Source organism: Cygnus atratus, chromosome 29 (assembly GCF_013377495.2).
Source record: "Cygnus atratus isolate AKBS03 ecotype Queensland, Australia chromosome 29, CAtr_DNAZoo_HiC_assembly, whole genome shotgun sequence".
Taxonomy (NCBI): Eukaryota; Metazoa; Chordata; class Aves; order Anseriformes; family Anatidae; genus Cygnus; species Cygnus atratus.
In genome coordinates, this window is record NC_066390.1 from 327765 (window position 1) to 351981 (window position 24217).

Here is a 24217-nt window from a genome sequence, read left to right on the forward strand (position 1 = left end):
AAATAAAAAGATTGTTTCTTGGGTCTTTGCGGTTTGTTCTTTGTTTTGGTTTCTCGTTTCTGACTAATACTTTGTCTCGCGTGCTCGGGGGAACCACGACGGGCCCGCGGTATGCACAGGAGTCGCTACAACACTCAGAGTGTTCAAAAAGCAAACAAAACTTGTTCCTTTTTTTTTCTTTTTTCTTTTTCCTTTTTTTTTTTTCTTTTAGGAGATTTAGCTTTGTTTTTAGTGCTACTTTCAGATCTGCCAGATTCCAGCCCTGGGATGTGGGTGGCAGGGCCAGGGACTGCGCATCTGCATCTCGCTTTTGGTCAAGGGCTCTGACTTCGTTGGGGACTGGGTTGGGGCAGGAGGGACAGGGCTGTTACATCTTCCTAAAGAAAATAAATTCAACTCGCCTGCAGCTCAGGAACAGCAACAACAACAAAAACACCAACCTTCTCCTCATCATCGTTAGGTTCTTTTTGAACTCATTGAAGTGCCCGTCAAAGAATAAAGCCAATTGTAGCTTCCCTGGACTGCCCTCGTCAAGGAGGTTACATTCAGTGTTTGTCAGCAGTTTATATGGCTCAGTCGGACCGCAGCTCTCGCAGCCCATTTGTCTAGCAATGGCAGTGCAAATACACCTTTTGAGTTGAAATGTATTTGTGCTGTTTTTTGTTTTTTTTTCTCTCTCAAAACACAACTTCCCTTTGTTCATTCATTCCCTAGAAACAAACTTTTTTTTTTTAATTAAAAATTAAAAGATAAAACCAAAGACACTCTCTTATCCCTTCCGCTCTTGCTGCTCTCTATCCCGTGGGATGCTAAAGGGAATCCAGACTCATGCTTTAACAAAAGTGCTTATTACTTGAAGCAAGTGCTTTGGACCAAGGGGGCGGAGAGAAACTTCCTTCTGGAGGGGGAGCAGAGGGACGGGTGGTCCGGGGCCTGCTTATTCCAAACCAAGATGAACAGCTTTAGGGGGGGGGGAGCCGAAAAAGTCGCTGCTTGGTGAGAGCTACACCAAACGGATGCCGGGCGCCGAACAGAACGCGAAGCGGGAATGGTCCAACTTTGGCATAAAGGTCCGTGGGGGGGCTGGGGAAGCCCCCGCTGCCACGCCGGGCATGGGGGCACCAAGTGCCGAGGCTGGGGAGGGAGGCGGGCAGGGCAGCGGAAGTTTCCCTCCATCCCTCTTTACAATGCACTAGGGAAACCATCACAAATCTCATTTAGCAAAATAATGCATTATTACCAAACACTTTGATTATTACTTAAATTGTCAAGCTGTGCTGTCAAATGTATACAATACAGCGTTAAAGGAGAACAAGACTGGTACCTGCAAGGAAACTGGCCGCGCTTCCCCCCGCCCCCCATGTCCCTCCTGTGTGTTCCCAGACCCTGGATGCGCTGCTGAAACCTCATTTTACTCCCTCCTCCTCCTCCTCATTATTATTATTATTAATAAGACACAAGGGGAGGGGAGAAAAAAGTCCTCGCCAAGAGCAAAGAACACGCGCACAGAAAGCATGGTGCTGCAGAGAAGAAATGGAGAAGCCCTTACGGAGATCACATTGATTGTCTCGTCATAGTTTTAGTCGTCGTGTTGAGTGAAAGGTAACTTGTAGCACGGAAAGAAGGCAAAAAGAAAAAAAAAGATTGGGTTTCTTCTCGTAAAAAAAAAAAAAGAAAACCACAATAACGCTCAAAAGAAAAAAAAGAAGAGAGGGGAGAAGGAAAAGCAGCGAACTCTGTGTGCTCTGAGGAATTCTCTCACCCTGGCTACAAGAAAAAAGCTGCGATCAGAGCGGGATGTCGGCACCCGGCCCACGGCAGCCCGAGCTCTGCCGCCGCCGTGCTCGGCCCGGCTCGGTGCCACCGGCACCATCGGCCACGGGAGGGCGGCTCGGCCGCGCCGTGCGCCCGGGGGAGCGCGTTAGCCCTTGAAGACGACGGCTCAGGACTTTGGACCCATTTTCCCAGCCCGCGGCGGGAGGGCGATGGCTGGCAGCAAGAAGCCAGAGAGACAAAGCGATGCCAAAATCCATTCCGGAACGGGAACGAGCTGCAAGAGGCAAGCGCGGGCTCGACGGCCATGTAAACAAGTCTCTTTTTCCAGTTCTCCTCTGTAGAATACTGAAAAGGGTCTCCAAGAAGGACCTTTTTATTCAAGTTTCGTGAGCTCTGGTTCCGAACTGAGGTATTCGGTGCAGAAAGGTTAACACTTTCTTTCAAGCCGGAGGATCGGGGGTGAGCGGGGAGGGGTCGGCCACCGAGCCTGGCGCAGAGTGGGGGCGAAGGAGCAAAGCCCCTGCGGGAGCAGCACCACCTGCAGCACCCCGAGGTGCTGACGGTGAACCGGCCCCAGGCGGGGGGCTTGGCACCACGCTGGGGCGAGGGGCAGCTCCTCCGTGAGCCACGAAGAACAAAAAGCAACCAAAAACGCGCTCGTCACCCCCAGGCCGAGACCGGCGCTTCGTATTTGGTTCGGAGGGTTTGGCTTTGGTACAAGCAAGCCGCAGTGCGACGCCGGCCCCAAGGCCCGCCAACGTAACCGCGCCCCAACGCCCTGCCCAGATCCGCCTCTGTGCCACAACAACCGGGGACAGACGGACGGAGCAAGGCGCCGGGTCGGTGACTGAAACGCTTCTCCTCACGCCGCACAGGGCTCACGCATCCCCGGGCCGGGTGGCTGACCGACCGAGAGAGGCGCCGGACAGACGGACAGAGGAGGCTGGAGCCTCCCCCCGAGCCTCCTCCCCACTCCCCTCCTGCCCGGAGGAGGCTTTTTGCCCTGTCAGCCCGTTCTCGATCTCTGCACCCCGGTCTTTGGCTTCGAACGGACTCGTGGTATGGAGAAAGAGTATTGGTTTTGCACGTGGTACTGTTACAGTAATTCGGAAGGAAAAAAAAAATGGAAAAAAAATAATCCAAAACAGTGCAACATTCTCAAATGCTTCAAACCTGCATTATAAATATGATTTCTAAACTTAAAAAAGAAAACCCAAAACAAAAAACAATGATCCCACATACACGCACGCTAGTAAAACCTGCCAGGATGCTGCATTAGAAAAATAAACACAGACTTACTTAGGGTTGTGAATAAGGACTTCGAAGTGCATTTTTTTCCTTATTTAAAGGAACTAAAGGAACTAGAACTTTTAGATTTTTTTTAGTGATTTTTGTTGTTTTTTTTAAAGGTAAATGTTCATTTTTAAAGGTAAATGCTCATTTCTTTATAAATAACTCTTTTTAAAAAAAAAAAAAAAAAAAGCAACACTGACTTTCACATGGAAACAGCCATGCAATAGAATCATAGAATAGAACATCTTGAGTTGGAAGGGACCCTTAAGGATCATCAGTCCAACTCCAATACAGAGAACGAAAATCCAAAAACGAATCATTTCTTAGGATCCATCGTTTTGCCAAGGAAAAAAAAAAAAAAAAGAACAAAAAACAACAGAATCCCTAAAGTGCCTGGTGGAGGGAGGGAGGTTCCAGCAGCGCATCCGTGGCAAGCAGCCCGCGGGGTTGGGCAGCAGCACCCGTTTTTGCATAAAAATGACAGCTGCCAAAAGGATATTTTAGTGTCCCAGGTACAGTAGATCTTGATTCAAGTGTTTGTATTGGAATCAAAGGATGAGCGTGAGAAAAGTGACTCAGAGAGAGGAGCAGTTACAGTGGCACTTGGCCAGGAGCTAGCGCCCACCCCAGCGGCTGCAAGGCCGTCCAGTTCCCGAATCCCCCCCAGACCCCACCAAGAGTTCAGGCTTCCCCCTCCTGGCTGGCAGCGGCACAGGGACACCGCCACCCCCGAGGGCAGGGGACTGGGAAGATTTTGATTCACCCCAAAAGCCGGGAGCCAAATCCCCTTCCCAGGCCACTGGATGGTCCCAACCGGCTGCTTTTTTTTTTTTTTTTGATTTTTTTTTCTCATTTTGGTTCTCTCTGGCCATGGAGCCAGCAGCAGCCTGGGGGCAGCAGCGCAGAGGCCACGCAGGGATGGGAGCGTGGGGGCTCATGGAGCAGCGCTGCCAACTGCTCATCATGCCAATTAGCAGCTTCGGCACCACACCGGCACTCCAGCAAGAAGAGGAAGAAGCACTGAACTCTTGGTCCACCCGGCCATGCTAGAAGGCCTGCCCAGTCTTGTTCTCCTTTAAAGTGCCCTATATTTATAGAATTTCTAAATAAATATAATAAGATATTAGGTCACCCATAGTTTAAGCTACTCCGAGTAACAGCCGTCTAAGCCGATGGCATTGTGCCGGTCCTTGCTGTAGGGGCAGGTGCTGCCGTTGGGCAGGGCCCCGCAGGCCGCGGTTTTGGCTGCAATGCCGCAGTTCTTGAGGAGGTTGAAGCTGAAAGAGCTGATGGCGTCTTTAGGTGGGAAAGGCTTCATGGTGGAGAGGATAAGTGCCAGGCAGTCGGCTACGTCCTTGTTGGGAGCGCATGCCAAGGCTGGGGTATGACCTAGGACAGAGTCAGCGGTGAAGGTGGCGCCGGCGCGAGCCAGGGCTGCTCCCCCCAGGACCCCCAGCCCACGGCCCTGCTCCTGCCCCGCGTGTGGACGGACCCACACTGCTTGGGCCTTCAACAGCTCTAGGCCATGCTGATTTCCAGACAAGTCTGGACCCCAAATTGGATTGCTTTGATTGGGGTGGTTTTTATCCCCTGTGCGGAGGGGCCGCAGCTTCCGTCTGTCTTTAGCTGCTTCTGGGCACTGGCAATCCTCGCAATTTCAGCGGCTGCTTTGAAGCGTGCCAGGATCAGCAGGAGACGAATTAGAAAAGCCTCAGAAGCCCTGGCAGCAGGGCAGACGTAATGATATTGCTCACAACTTAAAGCTATTCCAGCAGAGCAAAAACTGCCGGGAGAAAAAGCTTCTGGCTCCAACAACCAGCTTCTGCCAACTCGCAAGCGAGTCAATAGCTTATCAGCGGCTCAGCCAGGGCTGGTTTTGTGCCTGCCCACACCTGACGGCTGAGACCAACAGCAACCAGAATGCACAGGGGACCTGGGAATACTTTTACTGGGCATGATGGCATGCCAGCCTCCTCACCCAGGCTGGGAACGTGGCGCTCAGCCGCAGAAGGGATGGGAAATCCTCCCCGTGCCGGCCGAGCGCCTCGCCTGGCAGCCCCCGCGCCCCGAGACACCTCGCAAGACCTGGCTGCCCGTGGGGAACACGCACCTTCTTCATCCACAGCCAGCACAGTGGCACCTCTGCTGAGCAGGGCCTGGACAACAGCGGCCAGCCCGTTCCGCGCTGCGATGTGGAGCGGCCTGGGAGAGGGGAGGCAGCGGTCAGGGTGCCGAGCAGGGGCAGCGAGGCAGCAGCCGGTCCCTGGCTCCGCATGAGCGGCCAGACCAGTGGCAGGGCCGCCCGCGGCACCACACACGGTGGGGGCCTGAAGGGCAGGCACTCCAGGCACGAGTGCCCTCAGCTCTCACCACATGCACCAAGCAATAACACACCTCTTTCCATCGACCCCTCTCCTCCTTCCCCTCTCGCTCATGCCTCACCCCCACCAGCAAAGCCCTGTTTTTTCCCCCCACTGGTGTCAGCTGTCCAAATACTCACATCTGCAGAGCACTGTTACTTGCATTGATAAGGCCAAGGTCTTGGGTTTCCCCCAGGATCAACAAGGCACACTTTTCATGACCCTGGAAAGGAGAGCGAACTGTTTACAGTGCATGGTCAGGAAGGCAGGGGTTGCAGGTGGGACCTGGGTGCTATCTGAGCAGAAGGCGACTCCCTGGGATTCAGAAACGTTCTCTGAACATGTCCTTCTGGAACGGTTTACCACTTCTGAGGGCCTGAAAAGAGAGGTGCTGTCCCTTCCACCTCCTCCTTTGCAGCATCCCCTTTTTCGCACCAGGCACCCTGATCACAAGCCTCCTGCTTCCCCCACGGACAACACCAAGCACAGAGAAGGGTCCGCAGAGAAAGTACAGACCAGTGCTACAGACTAAGGGGCTTAAAACTGGATCAGGAGCATCTGTACAGGCCAAGACAGGCAGGCAGAGCGAGCCCAGGACCCTCGCCTCCACGACAGCAGGGCAGGAGGCTCCCCCCATCGTGGTTTCAAAGCTGCAGGTGATGGTGACAGCAATCACAGCTGTAAGCAGACGGCTCCCTACCTTGCTGCAGGCCAGGTGAAGAGCTGTGTTCTTGTTGACATCCAGCACAGTTATATTTGCTTTTGCTTGATACAGCAGGAACTCTGAAACAAGGAGGGAGAGCTGCCATGGAGAAGGTGGAGCAGAGACCCCAGCAATGGGGGGCAGCAGCTGCGTGCCGAGGGGTAGGAGAGGCACAGCCCATCTCCCAAAGGACCCAGTGACAGAAGAGGCACAGAGGGGCTCACACCACACCCTGGGGAAAGCTGCTGCTCCGTCGGCGTGGCAAAAGTGCCCGGGAGAGTGCCCGCCAGCCACGTACCAACTGCTGCAGTGTGCCCATTCTCTGAAGCCATCATGAGGGGAGTCCTCCCCAGCTTGTCAGTCGTGTCCACCTCGGCTTGGTGGCGCAGCAGCAGCTGTAAACCATGGATGTTGTCTGCAAAGGCAGCAGCGTGAAGGGGTGTCCTGGGAAGACAAGAGAGCGCATAAAGAAGAGGGCACAGCACCCACCCCAGCAACACCACCCAGGCCTACAGACACCAGAGTCCTCCTGTGCCACGGGAAGAGCAGGAACAGCAGGAATTGCTTTCCTCCCCTGGACGTGGCCATTCCCTCCTGCAGCCACCCCACAGGGGCTCACACCCCAGGCAGACCCCGAGGCAGGTCGGGAAGCGCGGGTGCCGCTCTGCTGGCTGGCCACACACGTGGTGGGAACCCCGAGGAGAGCTGCAGGAGTCACAGCCAGCAGCACTGGGGAGAGGGGCAAGAGAGGGACGAGTCCATGCTCACCTTCCTTTGGCATCTCTGCTATTAACAATCTTGGCACCTAATGCTTCCACCAGCATTTCAGCAGTGCCGTCCTGGTTGTTAATTCTGCAGCGGGGACGAGAAGGAAAGTTAGAACAGGGCTGAGCAGCATCAGCGTGTCTGCAGTGGGAGCGAGCAGCGAGCTCCTGCGGCACACTAGTGCAAACAAGAGCTAGTCTGGAGCTGTCTGGGTAAAACACCCTTCATCCTTCTCGAGGAAACGAGGTGCTGGTCGAGGAAACGCAGCACCGTGTCGGAGCAGCCTTGCCCATCCCTCTGCTGTCAGCCTCCCCCCCTTGGCAGCTCCCCCCAGCCTGCTGGCATAGGAGTCCGGTACACGACAGCCCTGGCCGTGCTGCATGCAGACAACGAGACAGCTGCTTTACAGCTCCCGGGGGCCCTCCAGCAGTGCAGCGACCACCTCCCTGCCACAGGGGAGCTGGGCCAAACAGGTCATGTAACCCAGACTGCTGCTGCCCAGAGAAGAGCCCCTGGTAGGCAGGACAGGGTTTGGAGCTCCTCCTTCTGCAGGCTCCTGCCCGCACAGACCCCATTACCCCTCTCCCACGTCATCTGGGTGAGAAGAACCCAGGGCAGGTCCCTGGCGCCACTTACACTGCACAGTGCAATGGAGTAAAGGGATTTCCTTCTAGGTACGCAAATGGATTGTGTTCAAGTAACAATTCAAGACAATCTTCATGCCCTGTGAGAAGAGAGGGACATAAATGCATCAGTGCCCAGCCTGTGATGGAACAAGAAGACACTGAAGGCCCCTCCAGCTCTCCCCACGACGAAAGAGAGGCCCCACGTACCATGGGGTGAAACTGCCCAAACACGGTAACTGAACAGGGGGCTGAGAGCACCCTGCTCCCGTCCACTGTGCGCTGCCCCTGCCTGAACAGAATGCCAGAGCAGAGAGCAGCCAACGCAGCAAATCCTGCAACAGGGAGCACAGGAGCTCGGGACCAGAGCACCCAAGCTCTCCCCTGCTCCAGCACAGGCAGCAGTTCTGTTTCCTCTCTGGCAGCAAAGCTGCTGCACCTCGGGAGGTTTCTAACCCCACGCCTTCTCCTGAAGCCACACTGCTGGCTTCCCCTTGAAGCGCTGAGACATCCCCTCATGCTGCTGCATCAGTCCCCCCAGGGCGAGGGCCGGGTAATCCTATAAATCTGCCAGTCCCGGAGGAAGCAGCATCAGCTATTCCGTAATAGCTGTTTTCATACTTCATTCCTTTAAGGAGCTTGGCAGAGGGAGCAAAACTCCCCGCGCCCCTCCCTTGTTTTTGCTGTCTGAATTCACCAGGCTGAATTCAGCGCTGGGCTGACGGCCCCCAGAGCAGTGGGGGACAGAGGGACACGCTGGCTCTTCCTGGCAGTCGTTAACCGACACGAAGGCCGAGCCACCATCAACTTACCAGCTTGGCAGCGCCACTGGATTGCTCAGGGCACAGCCGCCACGGAGAGAGAACAACCCCCACACGCTGCCCCAACCACACCCACAGAAGACAGTTTTACTGCATCCTTCTTTACAGTGCGTGTCCCAAAACACCACTAGAGCATTTTGGTAGAGCTCCCTCCTCCCCATCAATAGCCAAAGCAGAGCAGAGATGGGAAGGGGCCCAGCCTGGGTCCTTACCGCTGTACGAAGCCCAGTGCATCGGTGAGTAACCGCTATAGTCCACCACAGAGTCCAGAGGGTCAGTAGAGAGGGCTGCCTGCAGCAGGGTCCTCAGGATTTCTAAGTGTCCGCATGCCGAAGCAAAGTGGATCGGGGTCCGGCCTTTGAAATCCCGACACAGAACGAAGGCATCGTGGTCCAGCAGAGCAGCCAGGCAGTCCTCACAGCCCGTCACAGCCTGTGGCCAGGAGAGAGGAGCAGGAGGTCAGACCTCCTCCTTCAACCAGTTAATGACAGAACTAGCCCCTTCTTCCACAGCTTCCTCCTCAAACACCGCATTTCAGGAAGGAAAAAGGGGCTCTTTCACCCAGGACTCTCACGGCAACAGAAACCACCTGCTTGTCCTCCAAGCAGATCCCACGCAGGAGGCCACCAAGCAGAAGATGGAGGGCTCCGGGCACCCCCAGGCGCAGAGATGCACTCACCCCTCGATGCAGCGCAGTCCTTCCCCTCTTGTCCGCTGCGTCGGCTGTGGAGCCCTTCTCCAGCAGCAGGTGGACACAGTCAACGTGGCCGTTCATGATCGCCAGCATCAGCGGGGTTCTGCACGGCGGGGAGAGGCAGCAGTGGGGAGAGTGGGCTTGGCAATCAGCTGGGCTGCAGCACTGCCCTCTCCTGCCCCCGCCACCCCACAACACAACCCCGGAGAAACCCCGGCCGCACTCACTGGCCGTGGATGTCCATGACATCGGTGATGTCTGCCCGCTCCCCGCTGTCTATCAGGAGGTGCAGGGAATCGGTGTTCCCGTTGGCAGCTGGGAAAGACAGGCGAGGAGAGGAGTCACACACACACACACGTGTATGGCTGGGTTCCCTCTTTCCAGCTGCCGCCGCAAACCAAAGGAACAGGCTCGTGCTCAGCAGCCAGGCACACGTGGCTGAGCGAGCTCGTTATGAGGTTGCTAAGCTACAGCACTGATCAGCACGTGCATCGGCTGAGCTGGAAACACATGCGTGCAGAAGCTGCCGGTGTCCTCCCTCCCACCCGCTGCTGGGCCGCTTGGACCCTTGGCTGCCGCCGGTGCATCGCAGCTCCAGCCCCGAGCATCGCCCTCAGGCACAGCCTGGCACAGCAGCCAGGTGAAGGGGCACCCCCAGCACCCCCGGGCTCTGGCCACACTCCCTCACCACCCCCGGCCCCGTCTGCTCTCCGACACCTGCGGCGTGGAGAGGGGTCCACTTCCTCTTCCTCTCCTTCACCAGGGCGGACGCGCCGTGGCTGGTGAGCACCTCCACGCACTCCGTGGAGCCTCTCTCCGTGGCAAGGTACAGCGCCGTCCGCCCCTTGTGGTCCCGCACATCGAGGTTCACGAGGGTTTCGGCAAGTGTCTTTAGGGCTTCACAGTGACCATTATAGGCCTGAGGACAAAGCAGGTGACATCAAAGCAGCGCCCAGAGAGGCTGCATGCAGCCAGAAGCCCCCGCCCCCGGGATGAGATCCTGATCTCCAAGTACCCGCAGCCCATGCCCCCTGCTTGCACTCCCACCCCACGCAAAGTCCTTGTCCAGACACAGACGAGGGAGGTGGCTCCAAACAGCAGCAACCAGAAAGCCCTGGAAAGAGCAAGGAGTTTAAAATACAAATCAAAGGGATTTTCACCGCTGGCCTGTGGGAAAAGCCAGTCCCAGGCTGCTGCCTCCTTTCCTCCTTCGCCCCGTGCAGCTCTGACAGATGCCCAGACCCAGCCCGCGCTGCCAGGGAGCAGGCACCTCTCCAGGACACTGCGTGAACCCCAGCCCAGAGCCAAGTGCCCTCTGCAACCCTGGGGCCAGGCCAGCCGTACTTACAGCTAAGTGCAAAGGGCTGACTGGAATGGTGCTTTCCACATCCTCCAGGCAGTTAAAAGACATTTCCAGGAGCTGCAACGGCAAAACCACGAAGTCACAGCTGATCCCTGCAAACACTCAATCTTGGAGGCTTTCACATACACCCTGTCCACCAGCAGGCTGCAAAAGCATTAAGGAGCAGCTCACCTGCTCCAGAACGATCGGAACTTCAGGTCAGCACCTGCCTTAGCCTGGCTTTGGGCCCTGTACAGACAGCTGCGTCCCCGCTACCCAGAGGCCTCTCCACTACTCATATGATTTCCTATATCCATATGGCTGTAAACTTAAGAGTTACAAGGCTTTTTCTGTACTGCGAGAGCTCCTCCTTGGCACAGGCCTCCAGGTTTTCTTTTAAAAGCCCAACCTTGCTGTGTTGCCAGGGTGCAAGACATCCACAGGACAGGATGACTGTTGTGGACTGACCGTTGCCAGGGTGCAAGACATCCACACATCCCCCTTGCCAGGTAACAAGGCTCCTTTCTCTCAGGCCCAGGTCTTTCCTCTGTGCTATTCCCAGCACAAAGGCTCCCCACGAGTCCCTGAGGACATTAAACCCATTTCCCTTGTTCCTGAACAAACACTGACACTGCACTGCCTGCAACACACACGACGACACTGCAGGGCTGGATGAATCCCTTCTGAGGGACCTTCCCCTATCTCCTGCCAGCACAGAGGGTTTTCTCGCATACTCACCAGCTCAAGGTTCTGCCTGTTGCCGTATGCAGCTGCATAGTGGACAGCAGTATATCCCTGCTTGTCCCGGAGGGATGGGTCAGCACCATTATCCAGCAAGAACTCTAAACAACTGCAACAAGCAAGAGAATGGGAGATCAAGAAAACGGGGAGAGCAGAGAGGGAGAGCTGTGCAGGGCCCCCCCACTTTGATCTGTGAGCAGATGCTGTATGAATCCCTTCAAGGCACAGAGCGCGCGCAGACCCCCAGGGGGACCTGGCAGCAGGACGAGAGCGATGGCCAGGTTTGCTCAAGAAATCAGCGGATGCTTCCTCCAACGCGTCACTGCTCAGCTCAGAGCAGGCAGAAGCGAGGTTATTTCTAGCGGCCGCATGCAGGGCCCAGGGGCAGGGTAAATGACAAACAATGGCCAGACGGGGCCGGCACCGACTCACAAGAACGCCTCCTTCAGCCTGGACTCCTTCAGCGGCTCCTCGTCAGTGTCATGGCTGTTTCCTGAATGAGTCTCTGCTCTGGAAGGTCAGGGGCCTGCATCAGTTTGCTGACCACCCCCTCCTACTCACCGTCCTCTTCACAAGCCGCTGCGGGGAGGCGGCCGGGGCGCAGCAGAACATCCCCTCCCGCCTCACACCAGCGCATCCAGCCCAGCACTGAGACGCACTCACCTCCTGTACGTGTCCGAAGCAGCAGCATAGTGTAAGGGGGTACAGCCTTTACAGTCAGCCTCGTTAATAGTGGCTCCTGCAGTGACCAGTGTCACCGTACACTGGTAGCTGCCGTTGGCAGCTGCGTAGTGCAGTGGAGTCCTGCGAAGGGGAAAGGAGAACGGGGCTTAGGAGCACTGCTTGGCACGGGGGGAGAAACCCAACGGGCACCACAGCAGGAGCTGGGGAACCAGCCGCCTCCAGCTGCTGAGCTGCACCCTGCACTGGCTCGAGGCTTTGGGTCGGCTGCTCCTTTTGGAGAGCCAGAGCCCTTGGGGTGAGAGGGGAGTTCAGAAAGCAGCATATGCAGGAGACCAAATCCAAAAAGCTCCCTGGAGGTGGTGTGCCTCCTGCTAACAAGCCTGCCCAGAGTCAGAGCTGGCATCCTCACTCCCTAAAGCCCAGCTCAGCCCCACACCTTGCTGTAAGAATTTAAACACCAAGTGCAGCAAAGGTCTTGAGAAGGTCCTAGCCCAAACCCAGCTGTTTCTGAGGCTGGAGAAATCACCTTGGCAAGGCTCCCAGCAGGCTTACCTTCCAAATTTATCTCTCCTCCTCAAGTCAGCACCGCTGCTCAACAGCAAATTAAGACATTCAACGTTCCTGCAGGAGTTAGGGAGGTGAGTTAGACACAGATGAGAAGGGAGCACAGCAGAACACAGACTCCTCCTAGTTGCAGACAAGACAGCTACACTTCTCAGGCACGCAGCCTGGATGTGCCGAAGCTCAATTCAGTCTGTCATCTCCAGGCAGCATAAGAGCCACAGCCATGGCTGGATGCTGCTCGTACAAAGCTCTTCCCTGCTCTCCAGTGAAATAACCCTTCCACGCTTCCTGCCTCGCCAGCCCTACCCTGCACCGCACACAGCTCTCTGACAACCAGGCAATTACAGAGAGACATTTGCTGAGGCATTAGCGCAGCTGACGCACTGGATTTTATGCTACAAAAAAAAATAATAATAAAATCTAGGATTTCTGGCTTCTGCGTCACTGCTTTGTTCCTGCTGCTAAGGCCAGGTAAGAGCGCTGCACTGTGAGGGCTGGGTCCGTCACCAGCTCCCGAGCGCCGCGCAGACGAGCAGAAACGAAGTCCTTGGTGGGACGCTGTCCCTCTGCCGTACCACTGCGGCAGCGCTCATTTGCAATGCGCCGCGTGAAATCAAACTCCCTGGCACACAACACGAGGCATTTGCACAGCCAGCTAAATCCCCGCTGCTTTTCAGGCGACGGCTTGTGACCCCTTCACAAACAGCCAGCCGAGGAAGCATTTTAGCCCTGTCTGAAAGAAGGGTAAACAGCCACAGAAGGGAGTGGCTGGGACGAGCCACAGCAGCAGAACAGGGCCAAACGGTTTCCCTCTCCATTCCTTGCTATGAACCTGCGTCTCCGCTGCCTCCCAGATCCGCACATGGCACCCAGGGGTCTGCCAGCCCTGGCTGAGCACTGCACTGGGCTGCCCGTGCCACCCGCTGCAACGCACAGGCGGAAAGGAGGGTCAGGGCTGGGGGCAGGCAGCGATGCTCCTGCCCCAACGTGGGACCGAAGCCCTGGGCACGGCTCACCCTCCAGAAGCAGCAGCGTGGAGGCAAGTCCTCCCAAGGTTATCAGGTGTGTTGATATCGAAGCCTGCGGACAGCACGTGCTCATTGCTCAGCGAGGAGACGATACTGTACAACTGACCTGCGGGGCCAGAGGGGCAGGGGGTTAGGGGGCCGTGGGGGCTCTCCCCAGTGCCCCCGCCAGCAGGGGGACAGCCGAGCCACTCACCTGAGGAAAGTAGCTTACGACAACAGTCTGAAAATCCAAAGAGAACAGCTAAGTGCAGAGGGAACATGTCGTGGATCCCACGCCTACCAGGGGACGAGACAGGGTCAGCGTGGATTGTTTCCACACCCTCCAGCCCGGGGTGGGGGGAGAGGGTGGAATTGTTTTCTTACCTTGCAGTGTCAGCACCATTCGTCATCAAAGTACTAATTAGCAGCTCGTGGCCATATCTAGCAGCAACGTGGAGGGGGGTATTGCCGTATTTGTCAGCACAGTCAATCTCACTGCCTGGGAAGGGAAAGCCAAAGGCTGTTGAGTGGATTCTGAATTCCAGTCCCAGGCAGCGACCCGGCTCCGAAGGGGGCTCAAGCTGCGGCGGGGAGGGACGAACAAGCAGCCCAGGCTGCTCCGACGGCTGTGTCCCATCTCAGGGACGCAGCTGGTAACTTGAGGCCATTCTGCACCGTGCAGAACTGCAAACTGCTGTCTGCGCTGGGAGCCCGCGTGTGTTCTGCCAGCACGGGCATTAGATCTCCCCCCATCCCCAAGGAGAGGACGTGGTAGCCCCCCCAAGTCCCTGGCTGAACCCCTGGGGTGCCTGCCAAGTCCGCAGCCCTCTCACAGGAATATTGTCTTTCAGGCTGGACGCAGAGCAGGCACGTTCTTCGGCCCCAGCAGCTCTGACCTGGCTGGAATTTCAGTGCCCTGGTTTGCACTGCACCGCCCTTGGGAGCTCCTGCGACCTCCGCCACCCTCACCCAGCACAGTGCCCTCGGCAGCAGCCCCAATAGCACAGAAGTGAATTTGAGGGATAATTATAGAGCTCTGAGACCCTCTGAGCAAACACCCAGGTGGAGGCAGGTGCTGAGCAGCACAGGATAAGGAGGGGGTAGCCCAAGGCTGAAGAAGAAGCCACTCACCATTCTGAATGAGGATCTGTGAACGCGTGAACCGCCCGTGGATGGCAGCCATGTGCAAGGGGCTCTTCCCTTCCTTACTCTGCAGAGAGCAGAATCGAGGTCACATCGGGCTCCTGCCGTCGCCCTGAGCTCACCCCTGGGGCAGCAGGTCCCCACGCCCCCAGCCCAGGGCTCAGCCCCTCAGCACCGGACCTGAAAGTTGACGTCGGCCCCGTTGTTCACGAGGAGCTCCAGGCACAGGGCCCCATTGGTGGAGACGGCAGCAAAGTGCAGAGGGGTGAAGCCCTTCTCATTAGGCTGATTGACGTTGGCGCCGTAATTGACCAGTTCGTTGGCCACGGCATCTTGGCCCATGTAACAGGCGATGTGAAGTGCAGTGTTACCGAAGGAGTTCGGTTCGTCGATCTGCGGGAGCAGCAAACCCAGAGGATTTGGGGATTCAGGAGGGGAAAAAAAAGGCAGCCAAGAAGCAGCCCGCGCTCCCAAAGCCCCCAGCACCCTCTCCCATCTCTGGGCCAGCCTGCCCCCGAGCCCCCAGCACGCAGGGCTCACCTCCACGCCCAGCCTCAGCAGGTGACGCACAACCTCGATCTGGCCGCTGGCTGCTGCCGTGTGCAGCAGGGTGTAGCCCTTCTTGTCCTTACACATCACGTCGGCTCCCCGGGCCACCAGCAGCTTCAGAACTTCCAAATGCCCTGTTTGAGGGATGGGGGTGAGAGCCGGGGTCCCCGGGATGCGGACACTGTGGCGCAGGAGCACCGCCAGCCTCAGAGGCAAAGCCACAGACACGGGAAAAGAAACCAGAGCGATGCCCGCAGGGAAAACCTACCCAGAAAAGCTGCCCAGTGGATGGGCTGGCGATCCTTCTTGTCGCAAGTACTCAGGCTGGCCCCTTTGTTTAACAGCAGGTTCACCATCTGGATGAGGAAAAGCGGTGAGAGGGGCAAGGCTGCCGCTCCTCCCGCTGGCCGCGGCGAAGGCCAGACCCAGGAGGAGCCCCACACGGGACCCCGGTGCCCGAGCCCACGTCACCCACCTCGAGGTGGCCGCTGTGCACGGCATGGTGCAGCGCCGTGCGGCCCGTGCGGTCTGCGACGTTAACAGTGCTCAGCAGGGGGATGATGGCCTCCACACACTTGGTGGCCCGGTTGGCAGCGGCGACATGCAGAGGCGTTTGCCAATACTTGTCGCGGGCATTGACGTCTGCCGAGTGCTTCAGGAGGAGGTGAAGTGCTTTCTGGCAGGACGAGAGGAAAGCACAGCTCTCACCCAGCCCGCTGGGACCTGCAGGAGCCCCCAGCAAGGTGAGGGGGAGCTGCGGCTCAGCCCATCTCCTGCTTCCAGCACACGCCGGGCTGCCCAGGTCCACAACAGCCCTGAGAGCCAGAACTGAAACTGCTCTGCACGCGCACGAGCAAGGCTTCTCCCTGAAGGGAAGGACTGGTTTGCTTTTGTGTCCCCAATGACATTGGGGAGCCCGTGTATGGCTGTGGTTCAGCATGCTATCACAGAGAAAGGGTGAGAGAGGAAAAGACAGTGGGAAGACTCCAGGAACGAGCGGAGAGAAGGGAAAACAGCACAGCTCAAACACCTCCTGCATGAATCCTCCAGCCCTCACCCGGGCTGCTGCAGCCCCTTCTGGCTGCTCCCAGTGCTCCTTCCAGGCTGGAGATCAGCGCGAGGGACTCAAACGAACCAGACTCGTCCCACCCCAGCACAGCAGCGAAATGTGGCTGCACAGGGGTTGTGGCACAGGAGAAAGAAGTCTGATTTAACTGTAAATGAGTGCTCATCCGTGAATCTGGAGATGTAACGCACCCAGGGGGACAATAACGTAACCTGTTGACCTGTATTTTGTAATTATTTCCCCCTTTTGCTGGTAGAGGCTGCTTGCTGTAACCCCGTTTCCCTCCCGAGGGGTCGCAGGCTGCCCACTTCCAGCGACCCCAGCTCCCGGCTCGGCTCTTCCCCAAGGGCAAACTGCTCCCCTGCCTGCCTGGGAGCAGCACGCCGAAGCTGCCAGGTGGCGCGTACAGCCAGTGCTCCCAGGGAGCAGGCTGCGAGGAGGAGAAGCCCTGAAGCACACGGACACTCCTGAAAAAGGCTCCCCTAGGTCAGAACCCCCGCCAAGCACCCAGGGGAAGAACAGAGCGAGAGGCGGCTGCGGCGCCTCTGAGCTGGGGCTGAGGAGAAAGGAGTGCGCTTGAGCTCACAGACAGGCACTGCTCCAGCCTGACAGCCAAGCAGTCCCGGCTTGCTGAGCTCCCATGCTCCAGCGACCTGCAGGAGCTGTCCACACATGTTCAGAGCCCACAGCAAACGCCCTCAGTAGAGGTTTACGCTAACGTATTTCATCTCGTGTCTGCTGCCAATTAAGAGAATTCATGAAAGCAGTCGATGTGTGGTAACTTGCCCTGCTCATAAGATTCAGGGCTTCTGATTGCCTGGCTCCAACGTGACCACAGAGTTGCTCGCTCCCAAGTAGCTCAAAACAGGACAAAGTTAAGTGGGATGAAGTTAAGCCCACAAAAGCTAAACGTCAGGGAATCTTTCAAACAAGATCTGTTGGAATCAGCTCCCAAGAGATGGGGCGAGAGCCCCGTCATCCCTCAAAGAAAAGTAAAGCTGGATTAGACAAAGCCCTTGGGAAAGCGGGGAATGGCAGGGAGGAGGATGCTGTGCGGAAAATCCTCACGCTAGCTCCTGAAGGATGGAGGGAAGGGAACCAAGAGGATCCTCTCCAGTTCTCGTTCTCAGCCTCTGAATTATGAGTTCATCTCTCCACTCTAACAAGAACACCCATCCCAGCTGAAACGAGGCAAGGTGGAAAGGGGAGAAGCATGGCCCCCTCCTCCCGTCAGCGCCCAGCGCCTCCATGTAAGGAGCCGATGAAGCCAGAGGCACAGCAGAGGGGAACCTACCTCGTTACGAGAAGCCGCAGCGCGGTGTAATGGGGTGAGCCAGACAGTGTCCTTTGCGTTAACGTTAGCACCTGAGGAAGAACAAAAGGAGAGGGTCGGGGAACAGAGGTGACCAACTGCCTCTGCCCCAGAGCAGGTCTGCGGCCACCTGAGGCTCCTGCCGGGCACCAGCACTGGTTCTGCTGCAAAAAGGGACCCGTGCTGGGCTTTAGGTGAGGACCAGCCCCATGAAGCGCACGAGGAACAAGCTGTGCCCCTTGGGAGACTGCGCCAGTGCGCTGCACAGGATGCAAGGCAGAGGAAAGAGACTGCATCTCCCAGGCTGCCACTTCCCCACCGAGCCGAATAACCCTGGCAGACCCGGCACGCAGTTCTGCTCATTGCTTTAAAGGAAAGACACTTGAGACACACACAGAAAAACCAACCCAAACCAGAGTATTTCAGGCTGGGAGCTGTGGTCACTGTGGGCTCCGTATTAGAAAGGAAAGCTGACAGATCACTGCAATCCCCGCTCCAGATTTGTGCCTGGCACTTGGGTCCAGTGACCCCAGAAGCTCCTGCCTTCCCCTGCTGCTGAGAGCTCAATGCAGACGCATGCAAAAATCAACACAGGGCACGGAACAGCATCTTGTGCTCCGCAAGAGGAGCTGAACATCCCCGGTCCTCTTTAACGAGACCTCAGCAGAACATTTCCCCACGTCTCCCCTCGTCGGGGCAGACAGGATCGTGCCAGCCTCGGGGTTTCCCCCACACAAGCGGCTGGGAAGGCCACAGTGCCCGGAGGCGCTACAGGACGGCAGACGAGGAGGCTCCTGGCTGAGCCCCGCTGTGCCCAAGCACAAGGCTGGAGGGAAACAAGGAGCAGCTTTACGCCAAGGAACACAGGCAAAAACTCAGCCCAACCCCTGGGTTTTGAGCTGGCTCCTCATCGTGAGCAGCAAAATCCCCATCTCCCCTGAGCATCCTGCTGCTCCAGGCGCCTCTGGGGTGCGCATCCCCGCTGCAGCCTCCTCCAGCACCTTCTGACGCTGGCCACCTTGCACACATCCCCCTCCTGGCTGGATTCCCACCTCTGCTATTTCAGCTCCACGATGCTTCTCTGTCCGAACAAACCTCCTAGGATTATAGCAACATTTCCTAATCTTCCCTTGGCCGCAACCCCACTGGCTTAATGAGGAGCACACGGTTGCTTGGATGGCGAGCAAAACCGATTGCTCTGCACCCCGAGGCACAGAGGGGATCAGAAAGATGCCCTAAAGGTGCCCCAGCACTTGCGACGAGTGCCCCGAGCCCTGGCCCTTACCTGACAGTATGAGGAGCTCAAGGATTGCAACATCTCCTAGGTAGGCAGCAGCATGCAGCGGCGTTCGTCTTTCTTGGTCCTGAGCGGGAATGCAAGGAACAAAAGGTGCGATCAGCTCTGAGGGCAGGGGAGCTTTCACGGCGCAGTCCCTCCCCTACTCCAGCCTGCCCCAACAAACCCTGGGAGCACACGCAGACACCGTGGGCACGGAAAACGGGGAAAACTGCTTAAAATTGGCAGCCTCCTCCGGACCTGCTGCCCTGCAGGATTCCAAGGGTCCTCGCTTGCGACCCGAGGAGAAAGCCCGGCTCCGCTCCGACAGTGTACAGACCGTCCCTGCACTTTTATCCTCGGGCCAGCAACAAAAAACCACTTCGAGTTACAGACAGCTCCTTCAGCTCGCTGCTGAAGGGCAGGAAGGTGCCAAAGCCCCTCTCAGATCCTAGATTGGATTAGCTGAACAAAAAACACCTTTCACTTCTGTTTACTCAGGGCTGGGCCCTGGGTAACCTCTGCCTCGAGGCATTTGGTTCAGGCTTTCCTCGGGGAACATGCCACGTCCTAAAGCCGGGAAGCAAACAAGTAGAAAGCTGGAAGAGCTCAACCCATTTGGAGTCCTGGATTTTGCGCCGGGAGAAAAAAATAGTCGCCTGACATTGAGTTAAGAACTGTTTGGGACATGGTGGTGGTTTCATTTTTTTTTTTTTTTTTTTGCAGCAAGTCGTGCTGGCACAGCCAGGCAGGAGGATGCGAAAGTGAAACCCAGCTGGCAGGTCAGCGAACAAGCAACAACATCTCTAAACCTGCACACAAGAAGGAAATTACGCGTTAACAATCGCGGTTTTATTCCTCCAGCAGCTGCAGAGAGCCCAGCAAAACAATCCCCACACTCTCTCCTCCCAAGAGAGGATGGAGAGCTGCCCGGTCCCTAACCCGCGCAGTCATGGAAGAAAATCCTCGCGCTATCTCGTGTGTTAAGCTCAGATAGGATCTAATCGCCAGCCTGGCACGGCGGCAGCAGCGCAGCGCTGCCCCTACCTCCTCGTGACACCGGCCGGCGCAGCGCCGGCCCTGGAGCTCACCGACAGAGCCACGCGGATCAGGGTGCACTGACCCGAGCAGCAAAGCAGGCGGGCACGGGCTGAAGAGCCGGCGACTGCCGCAGCCCAGCCGGGAGCGAGGCGCTGAACCGGGACAGACCTGGTGAACCGGGACAGATGGCTCCCACGCGGAGCTCGCGGCTCGGCCCGGCTTTTGGGCTGAGAGCGCAGCGTCTGCTGACCGGCAGCGGTCCAACTGTGCCACCGTGTCACCGAGACACGGGGTCCTGGCGTGGCCGAGGCCGGCGAACCCACCTTGCGGCAGGCCGCGCTCCTTATCCGCCCATCTGCCGCTGTTTGTTAGCGGGAAGCCTGCAAAGCAGGTCGAGGGAACGCACGCTAACAAGGCAGATGGGAACGTCCTCCCTGCTCCGGAGCCTGGCCTTGTTCCGATAAACCGCGCTCATCGTCACCAGCCTGGGGCTGCCGCAGTTCGGTGCCAGCCCGGCTGCTGGCCAGGACCTGGTGGGACTCGTCCCGGTGGCCGCCGCGTGGGGAAACAGCAGGGTGCATCGTGAGGGGGCAGCGCCAGGCACGGGGTCCTGCCACTGCCCCCCCCCAAGGACGCACTGTGCCCATGGGAACGAGCGTGGAAACCACCCCCAGCCGCCAGGCTCGAGACAAACAACGCCTCCCGACACCCATGAGGCTCGGTCCGCTTTGCTGACCGGCTCAAATCCTCCTTTCCCCTCTGGGCAACCTTATCATGAGGCAGACCTCCTGCATCCACACCAAACAATTTGGGGCTGCTGTCCCAAAGGAGAAAAAGGTAAACTCGCAGCGTGACAGGGCTGGGCCTCCATGGAGCCCTCCCACACACCCCACACCACTTCCCAGCAATGCTCTGCGCTGCAGAAGGCTTCAGGATGCTCTAGGGGTCTCCTGGAGAAGTACGGGAGCGCCGTTCTTCCACACAACCCATTTTACAGATGGCAAGATCGAGGCAAGGGGACAAAACTGCAAAGCAAATGGCAGCCGAGCAAGCAGCAGAATGTGAAATCTTTGCTTCAAAGGCCCGGCTCTGACCATCCTTGCAAAAAGAGCCCACCCCGACAGGGTGCAAGCCTCCCTTGTGCAGCTTGTGCCCTCCCATCTGGCTGAAGAACCGTATCGCCAGGGGAAGGACGGGGAGAGGCAGCGGGGTGCAGGAGGGCTGTGAAGCACAGACAGCACGGCCGGGCAGCACTCACCAGTACATTGATATTCTCCTTCTGATTCAGCAGCGACCGCACCTCCTCTACATCGCGGTTGAAGATGGCTTGGACCAGAGGAGGCTGCAAAGAGAAAGACGAGCAGGTGGTGAAGGTGGCAGCACGTGGAGGATGCGGCCGGGACGGGAGCTGGCCGGGCTCCGCTGCGCCAACGAGCGCCTCCGCCTGCTGCTGCCCGGGAGGGGCCCGGTGGCCGCATCCAGCACCCCTCCGGAGGCTGTGGCAGGATGCAGCTCCGACGGGCACAGTTTGCCTTCTGTGTTTCATTTTAAGCAAATGAGAAGTCGCTACTTCTAAAATGACTCAGACAAACTGAAGGGGATTTAACGTCGATGGGGAACGCAGAGGGGGGGAGGCTGCAGCCAGAGCCGGCACAGCGAGGACAGCACCGGCATCACCACCACCGGGAAGCCTGCACGCATGGTCCCAAGACCCCTTGGCTTGCTCCTGCACCACAGAGGTCGCTGAAAACATAACACGGGCTACGTGAGGAGCGGGATTAAGTCCTTAGTGGCTCAGCCAGCACCAGGGACCAGTTTTCAAGCCAGCAAAGGTAGTTTTCACAACATGGATGGCTGTTGGTTGGGGAAACAGGTCAAGGGATTGCTAGGAAAGCCTCCCCACTACCGGAGCCCAAGGAGCGGCACCGATTGTAGAGCCAGCGTCCCATCCACAGCCTCCAGCAGTGTGGCCATGGCGCAGCTCAGTGCTCGTGCTGCAGAACCCACCACACAGAAGCGCCCGGGCACTGGGACCCCAGTCCCGCTCACAGCCTCGGCCACAGCCGGTGAACCTTTCCTCTGAGCAGGCTGAAGCCTCCTGGTGCCAGCCAAGTCTTCGCTGACTGCAATCAGGCTTCCTGAGACGTAGCTACGCGATGCCTCACACTCTCCTGCGGAAGACCTCGTATTTATTGCCTCTCTCCTATCTTTTGAGAAACGCCTGCAACGCTACGTTGGCTCCGACGGCACAAAGAGCCTGGCAGAGCCAAGCCTGGAGCTTATCCTGTTTGCTGCTGCTCACATCTCCAAGAAGTCACCTGGCAGGCCCTGGCAAAAAGGACAGGCAAAGCTCCAGCCAAACTCCTACCAAGCAGCGCCGTGGGCTGCAGAACCGGCGTCCCGAGCAGCCAGCACCTCCTGCCGTGTCCCCGGGCATGCAGCGTGCTGCCCGAGCCCCGAGCATCACCCGAGAAGCCAGCACCCGGTTCTCATCCCACAGCCCTAAGAATGATGTTGTGACACCCCAAACTCTCCGGGGCAGAGGCCGCGGCCGCTGCAGACCCACGTGGCGCTTGGCGCCCACCATCGCTGCCCGGACGGACGCCTCCCCGCAGCCCCTTGCTGCTGCTGCCCCTCGCACCGCGACACGCAGCAAGCGGCCGCCGCTGTCACCCCGTCTGCAGCCCCAGCACCCAAACCAAGGAGCCCTGCTCGTCGCAGCCCGCCGGGGGAACGCCGCCTTCGTTCTCCGCTCGCCCCGGCAGCCCGGCCAGCCTCACGCCACCCGCTCACGGCACCATCACAGCGACAGCGGTTAAACACGGGGAACACATCCCGGGTCAGAGGGAATATGTGAGTCATTCCCCTGGAATGCAGCAGACTCAGCATCACTCATTAGACATTAAAAAAAAAAAAGAATATATATATATTTTTTAAAAAACGAGGAAAGATTCGCAGACGGTAATTATGCCCTGAGCACTTCAGCGGCGCGCAGTTTGCAGCAGCGCTGGCTCTGACACACCCACCCACCATTCACAAGGCGAGCTAAATGGTTGGGTTACCGACAAAAAAATATAAAGTTCTATTTAAATCGCGATCAATGCCCCGGCCCTCCTGCAGCCGCCAGGCGAGGTCTCAACGCGGGCGGATTAACGCCGCCACCGGGGTGAGGGGCAGGCGCCGGGGGCCCCCCCGAGCCCGAACGGAGCCGGTTGGAGGCAAAACCGTGCGGGAGAGGCGGGCTCCGGGGGCCCGGCCCGGAGAACCGGGGACGAGCCCCGGGCGCGCGGGGCTCGGGGCCCAGCACCGGTACCGGGCCGGGCCGCGGGCGAGGGCCACGTGCGGGCGCTGAGGGCACGGGGGGGCGCCGCCGGTACCGGCGCCGTGCCCCGCGGCCCCGGGCCGGGCTCCTCGGAGCCGGGTCCCGGCTGCAGGAGCCCGGGCGGCCCGGTCCTTACCGGGGCTCCGCGCTGCAGGGCGGGCTGCCGAGCGCGGGGCCCGGCGGTGCGGGAGGAGCGCGGCGGGGCCCCGCGCCGGGCCGGACCGGGCCCCGCAGGTGGGAGGGGGCCGGGGGGGCTCCGCGGTGGGGCCGGGAACCGGGCCCCGGGGCCCGCGGCCTGGGGCGGCGGCCGGGTCCGGTGCGGCGCGCACTAGGCCGCGCATCCCCGGGCTCGCGTAGCGGCGCGACCGGGCGCGGCGCGGCGTGGGGCGGGCGGGCACGGCGGCGGTACCTGGTCCGTGATGCTGAGAATCCCCATCTCGGGGCCGCCCTCAGCGCCCAGCTCCCGGCATCGGGCTCCGGCCGCGGCGGCTCCGCTCGGGCGGTTGGCGGGGCGGGGAACGCCTGAGCCCGCCCACCGCCGCGGGAACGGCCGCCACCGGGCCGCAGCGCCGCCGCCGGCCGGCAGCACCGACAGCGGGGCCGGGGGGGCGGCGGGACGGGGCCCAGCCGGCGGCTGAGGGGCGCCGAGGCCCGGAGCCCCCGCGGCGAGGCCGGGCCGGGGGGGGGGGGGGGGGGTTGTGTCCCACCAGGCGCCGCCGGCGGTGCGTCCTCGGGGGGCTGAGGGGGGTCTCGCCATAGCAAACGGGCTCGGCCTGGTGTTCCCCCGGGACTGGGAAGGCCCCGTGGGATGAGCAGCACGGAGGGGACCAGGGGCTGCCACCGCCGGGTGCAGGGAGGACGCGGGAACCCGGGGAGTTTGTCTTGGCGTCGTCTTCCCCAGCCCGGTGGCCCCGAGCCAGCCCACGGACACCCCAGTCTCCATCTGCCTCCAGGTTGGTGGCTCGTGGTGGTTTCACTACTGCAAGCCAGGCGCCGGTGGCTCCTGCACAGGGGACAGTGGCTTCTCACGTTGACTTTCCCTGCAGACACCGCTGCTTCTCCGGGGTCAAAATCTGGTCTGTGGCTTCCACATCAAGAGGGCTGGATGTGCAGGCAAGCAGCACACTGTGTTGCA

At 58.8% G+C, this 24217-nt stretch overlaps 1 protein-coding gene across 1 annotated transcript; it reads right to left on the reverse strand.

Moving 5' to 3' along the window:
- Positions 1-190: 190 nt before the first annotated feature.
- Positions 191-23628, reverse strand: ANKRD52 (ankyrin repeat domain 52). The gene is made up of 28 exons (XM_035570225.2): positions 23492-23628; positions 21019-21102; positions 18729-18807; positions 17426-17496; positions 15541-15741; positions 15334-15421; positions 15057-15199; positions 14697-14909; positions 14505-14583; positions 13758-13872; positions 13588-13670; positions 13383-13500; positions 12355-12423; positions 11782-11922; positions 11551-11628; positions 11116-11227; positions 10384-10455; positions 9753-9954; positions 9263-9350; positions 9021-9138; positions 8554-8773; positions 7534-7621; positions 6901-6984; positions 6431-6576; positions 6130-6212; positions 5570-5652; positions 5180-5271; positions 191-4458 (listed from the first exon to the last, which is right to left on the reverse strand). Exons 1-28 carry the CDS (start codon positions 23516-23518, stop codon positions 4214-4216), a joined length of 3222 nt encoding a protein of 1073 aa, XP_035426118.1. The 5' UTR covers positions 23519-23628; the 3' UTR covers positions 191-4213.
- Between the last annotated feature and the right edge of the window lie 589 nt (positions 23629-24217).